This window comes from Cupressus sempervirens, chromosome 5 (assembly GCF_028749045.1).
Source record: "Cupressus sempervirens isolate cs-2001-9-10 chromosome 5, ASM2874904v1, whole genome shotgun sequence".
Taxonomy (NCBI): Eukaryota; Viridiplantae; Streptophyta; class Pinopsida; order Cupressales; family Cupressaceae; genus Cupressus; species Cupressus sempervirens.
In genome coordinates, this window is record NC_143122.1 from 394,841,595 (window position 1) to 394,847,611 (window position 6,017).

Sequence of the window (6,017 nt, forward strand, 5' to 3'; positions counted from 1 at the left end):
TAGTTAAAATTTGTTATGCTTTTGTATTAAACAATAACACTATTGGATCATTACAATAAGTCTTTAACCCTTTGTTAATTATATCAAATAAATTGTTAGTGATTCAAATAATTTGTGACATTTACTATAGATTATACTATAAATAATTTATTTTAAAGATTTCACAAAATTGGATCATTAACTCCAATATCAAACTTCAACTTTTTTGGTGTTTATTAATTTAAAATTAATTTTATTATTATTTTTTAATTCAAATTAATCAAAAGCCAAACATATATGTTACTAAAAGATAATATTGTTTCCTAATAAATAAAATTGATATTTTTTTAAAACAATATTGAGTTTGTGGTAGACTTAAATAAATAAAATTATGATCTAACTATTCATTTTCTTTATAATCTTTAATGAAGTAATGTATTTACTAAGTAAATTAAAAATATAATTTTCTTAAAAATAATCATATTAGATATTACAATTTTAAAATATGTTAAAAAATAATTCCTGAATATAAAATGATAGAAAACCTAATTATTCTTCGATGTCATAGTTTAAAATTGTGTAAAATACATTGTTGTTATTAGAAATGATATTTTATTTTAACCAATATTGAGTGGGGAGTGCATTTAAAAAAAAAAAATTAGTCAAAGGGCCCTTGGTCTACTAGTGAAGTTGAAAGGCTCACAAAGAGCCCACCTGAGATCAAGTCTAGCTAAGTGCAAAGCCCCCAACATCTAAAAGGGATGAGGCCAGGATCGTGCCTTGGGCGAATTTGGCGGAATGGATACCCCTCAGTCCTTGGTTCTTAATCAATTAGACTAAGCGAAAAAGCTGAAATACAAAGATTAAAATGGTATAATACTATAATATGTAAATAAAAAATTATTACCAAGTTTAGCATTTGTGTAGTAGAATATAGAAAATATAAAAAAACTTAGACCATAGTTAAAATTGGTTGGAAACAAATTTTGTGACGAAAATCATGGAATGTGGAGGAAGTGATTCTGAGAAAAGCGTGCATCCTTATAACACAAATTGGTTTGAACCAATGAGAGTGCAAATATATTATTTTTATTATTTTTATTTTAAATAAAAATATAAATTTGAACATTATATAAACTATACAAATGAAAAAAATGATGAAGTGTTTCTCAAGAGAAAGTGAATGCAATAGTATTTGACTAGGACAAGTACCGACTTTTACAAAGGGACATGTAACCATTTATTAAAATAAAATAATAATAATTCTGTAATAAATAAGATTGGTATAGGGAATTTTACTTTTGGCGCATTGGCATTAAAATGTATTTGGTGTAGATTCATTCATATCGCTTTCTGAATGATGTCTTGTGGAAAAAAATCAGTGGTTTGACACCAAAAAAATGGTACCTTGATCTGAAGTTACTGGTTCAAATCACATACACTATGACGGGGAACAAACTGGATTGATCCACCGCTGAATAGCCGTCCCAAGATAAGAGGAGGACAATCATAAACACTTAGCGAAACTAATTTGACTTCTGTAATGTTTTCCTTGGTTTATAGAGCTTTAAGCCATGAATGTCCCCTTTCATCTCAGAACCCTGCTATTTCTCATGGCAGCATTGTTGCTGCTGCATTTTCTCAACGGTTGGGTACCTTTTCCATTAATAGGTTTCAAGAACAATCAAGATGGTAGAAGTAGGAGCGAAAATGGTGGTTTCATGAACACAAACAAGCCCGATCATCAGCACAATACAGAGGATGCTGAGAAAGAAGTTGCAAAACATCCTCTAGACCCTCTTACCATTCAAGAAATAAAAAAAGCTCAGAGCATTCTCAGAAAGTCTTCTATTTTCAAACATAAGGAATTTCCACTTCATTCTGTAGTCTTAGAAGAACCCTTGAAAGAAGTAGTACTTAATTGGAAAGTAGGGCAGAGCCTTCCTAACAGAAAAGCTTCAGTAATTGCTTTCTTTGATGGTTATTCCCATAAACTTATTATAGACCTTGAATCAGGCGAGATTGTAGCTAATGAAATCAATCACAAAAGTGGGTATCCTACTGTGACAATCGAGGAGTTGAAACCAATCCTTGGTGTGCTTATGCAAAATAAGAACTTTGTAGAAATTATAACAAACCGAGGGTTCAATGTCAGTGACCTCGTTTGCTTGACTCTTTCTTCAGGTTGGTTTGGTTTGGCTGAAGAAGGCAGGAGACTGGTGAAAATCCAGTGTTATTCAATGGTGGGAACTATGAACTTCTATATGAGACCAATTGAGGGTCTCGTAGTTCTGACTGATATTGATTCCAAAGAGGTGATCAAAATCATAGATGGTAAGAAATATATAGCTGTACCAAAAGCAGAAGGTACAGATTATAGGCTTTCTGCCCAAAAGTATCCCTTGTTACCCCCTTTGAATCCCATTTCCCTTGAGCAGCCCAAAGGTCCAAGCTTTAAAGTTGATGGTCATACGGTCAAGTGGGGAAGTTGGGAGTTCCATGTTAAACCTGATCCTCGAGCTGGAGTTATAATATCAGAAGCAAATCTTAAGGATCCAGATAGTGGGAAAATGAGGAGGGTTTTGTACAAGGGTTTCTTGTCTGAGTTGTTTGTGCCTTACATGGATCCCAGTGATGGCTGGTATTATAGAACCTATATGGATGCGGGTGAATTTGGACTTGGAGTTAATGCAATGCCTCTTGATCCCCTGAATGATTGTCCCAGGAATGCCTACTACATGGATGGGATCTTTGCTCTTGCTGATGGTACACCTTATGTAAGGTCTAATATGGTTTGCATATTTGAGAGGTACGCAGGGGATATTGGATGGCGTCACACAGAATGTCCAATCACAGATATGGAGGTAATGGGCTGAAGTCTAGATTATTTATTATTATTTGTTTGAGATTAGTTATTATGATGTGTTAAGCTCGAGTAGACTGGAACTCAAGATCTCTAAGATAAGAGGTTCACAATTAATTGATTGTTGTGTTATAGGCTCTTGCCTACCCCCAGATCAGTTTTGACTAGTAAATACATACTTTCAGTAGTATTAAATTTTTATAATCTATAACTATACTTGTTGTTTCTAGGTTAGATTGTGGGGCAATTTTTTGTATCAATGTTACAGATCACACTCTATGATCCATTATCAGAATAGATAGATGGCTAAAGACCACAATCTAATCCAGAAATATCAGTGACTCTATATAAACCTTATTTATTGTATTGATTTTAGCATTTTTACTACATTTTTCAGAGTAATGTAATGTTGCTTATAGTTTCCTTCATTAAGGTATAGTTTCAGTTTTGGGTGCTTAAGAAGAAAGAGCATAAAAAAGACGCTTGTGCTTTTTTTTGAATTGGCAAATTTCTATTGGGTCTCTAAATTTTAAATTAATTATGGTGCAGATTAGAGAGGTTAGACCAAAGGTGACCTTAGTAGTTCGTATGATACCATCTCTGGGGAACTATGATTATATTTTGGATTGGGAATTTCAGACAGATGGTCTAATCAGAGTCAAGGTAGGCAAGTTGGATTTCTTTTCACAAAGAAGCAATTTGACTGTTGTAAAAATAAATGATCAAAGGATGTGGTTTTACTGTTTGGCTGAATTTTAATCTAAGTTCAAACTGTGTAGCATGACAAGCCATGTTATTTTGGATACAGACGGAGCTATCAGGGATTTTGATGGTCAAAGGGACAAACTACAAGAATGTCAATCAGATCAGTTCCAAAGTTGATGTTCATGGAACTATGCTTGCTGAGAACACAATTGGTGTTATCCATGACCATTTCTTGACATTCTACTTGGACATGGATATTGATGGTAGAGACAACTCCTTTGTTCAGGTGAAGATGGCGAAGCATAGGGTGAAGGATGGATCAACTCCAAGGCAAAGTTTCTGGACAGCAGAGAGACACATTGCCAAAACAGAGAAGGATGCTCAAATTAAGCTGAACCTCTATCATCCATCCGAGTTTCATATGATCAATCCATTGAGGAAGACAAAGATAGGAAATCCAGTAGGATACAAAATTGTCCCTGGGGGCACAGCTGCAAGCTTGCTTGATCACAATGATCCTCCTCAACTCCGAGGTTCCTTCACTAACAACCAGGTCTGTATCAGACTTCGAATTTCATTTTTCTTTTAAATATTGGCGAACTTTTTCAGTAATCAGTGATGCTGGCACGACACCCTTCCCTTACATGAAAGGTTTTTGACCTAAGCTATGAATCAGTGAGGTCACAATCAAGGGACCTCATCCCCAATTATCAATACCGATGCTCAAACCTGCTAGCACATTAGAGCATTGAAGGTGACCAGTGATGCTGGCATGACACCCTTCCGATACATGAAACATGAAATGCTTTGGACCTAGAGCTATGAATCAGTGAGGTCACAAACAAGGAACCTCATTCCCAATTATCAATACCAATGCTCAAACATACTAGCACATTAGACTGTTGATGGTACAAAACCGTGATCACAATGAGCCAACAGGAGTTTGAACCTTTATGGTCACAACAATATCACCATCATAAAACCAAAACACTATGGGATGAACCCAATCAGACTTTGAATTTCATCTCTTATATTTTTTTTTGAAATTAATGTTGGTATATGTGGGCAAAACCAAATTGTGCACAGTAGTTGGCCATGCCTATTTTTGTCCATTGTTTCTGTTGAAGTTTATTTAGAATCAAAACTAAACATTAAGTCCGAATCTACCTCGCTTGATGGCGCTGAACACTTTTTCATGTATTAGATATGGATAACTCCATACAACCGTAGCGAGGAGTGGGCTGGTGGGCTGTATTCTTATCAAAGCCAAGGTGATGATACTCTGGCTACGTGGTCTGACAGGTAAGTTTGAATACCATGGAATTCATACATTTACAGCGAGGTTTTCATGGACACAAACAGATTAATTTATATCTATAGATTGAATTGCATTGAATTAGTTTCTATAAATTGAACTTACTCAAATCTCAAATGTAAGAATCACTTTCCCCAAATTTCTATTAAGTTTTAATAACCAAACTTATCAGACTCAATTTATAAAAGGGACCCAATCTTTATATGAAGCTCTTTATGATTTTGTGTTTCAGGGATCGCCCAATTGAGAAAAAGGACATTGTACTCTGGTACACAATGGGCTTCCATCATCTTCCTTGCCAAGAGGACTACCCAATCATGCCAACAGTCTCTTCTGCTTTTGAACTGAAGCCAACAAACTTCTTTGAAAGCAATCCTATTATGAGGACTGCACCCATGTCTCATAAAGACCTTCCAACATGTTCAATGTGAGCTCCATGAACATTTTCACCTTTTCATCATATACTGAAAGAAGTATAGGAGCCGAATTTAAGGTAAGTCTGTTAAATCCACAACTTTATCCTATGATAAAAAACGGACATTTTTATATTGTGGATAAATATGTTATACAAATGGTCGAAGGTACTTGGTTTAATGACAAAGTCCATGACATAAGCACTTAGATGGACCTTCCAATATGTGTAATGTCAGCCCCATGAACAATTTCACCTTTACACTTGCTCTGAAAGTTGTAGAGGAGTCAAATTTTAATTCAAGTCTGTTAATTTATACTCAGTTAAATCCACAAATTCATCTTACAGTGAAAAAAAAAACTATTTTCAAATTCTCAATCAAGGTGGTATAGGCATTATAAAAAAATAAGGACATTGCTTCTGATTTTACAAATAAAGGTCTTACAGACATAGTTTCAATAAGGACATTGCATCTGATTTGACAAATAAAGGTCTTACAAACTTATTTTTCAGGAAAAAGAAATACGTTATGTAATAAATCAATGTTAGATAGTTCAAAAATATTACAAACTCCATGTCAGACTACCCATGTAAACAAATCATGATCAATTAACAAATGATTCGTTGTTAATGTGAACTAGCTTATTCAAACTTTATGTTGGACTACTCAAATAAAGAGATCATGATTAATTAACAAATGTTGCATTATCATGTAAACTAAAACTTATACAAACTTTGTGTTG

At 34.3% G+C, this 6,017-nt stretch overlaps 1 protein-coding gene across 1 annotated transcript; it reads left to right on the plus strand.

The window, feature by feature from the left end:
* The first annotated feature begins 1,290 nt into the window (after positions 1 to 1,290).
* Positions 1,291 to 5,596, plus strand: LOC149556465 (amine oxidase [copper-containing] gamma 1-like). Its single transcript, XM_089830783.1, has 5 exons — positions 1,291 to 2,843; positions 3,392 to 3,505; positions 3,651 to 4,100; positions 4,752 to 4,849; positions 5,095 to 5,596. The coding sequence occupies exons 1-5, from the start codon at positions 1,554 to 1,556 to the stop codon at positions 5,291 to 5,293; spliced, it is 2,151 nt and encodes a 716-aa protein (XP_089686909.1). The 5' UTR covers positions 1,291 to 1,553; the 3' UTR covers positions 5,294 to 5,596.
* The last annotated feature ends 421 nt before the right edge of the window (positions 5,597 to 6,017 follow it).

Excerpts from the sequence above, each read along its gene's own strand:
- LOC149556465 (XM_089830783.1), top strand. The coding sequence starts at position 1,554 with ATGAATGTCCCCTTTCATCTCAGAACCCTGCTATTTCTCATGGCAGCA. Across the intron at positions 4,101-4,751 it reads GTTCCTTCACTAACAACCAG|ATATGGATAACTCCATACAA; the intron begins GTCTGTATCAGA and ends TTCATGTATTAG. Across the intron at positions 4,850-5,094 it reads CTGGCTACGTGGTCTGACAG|GGATCGCCCAATTGAGAAAA; the intron begins GTAAGTTTGAAT and ends TTTGTGTTTCAG.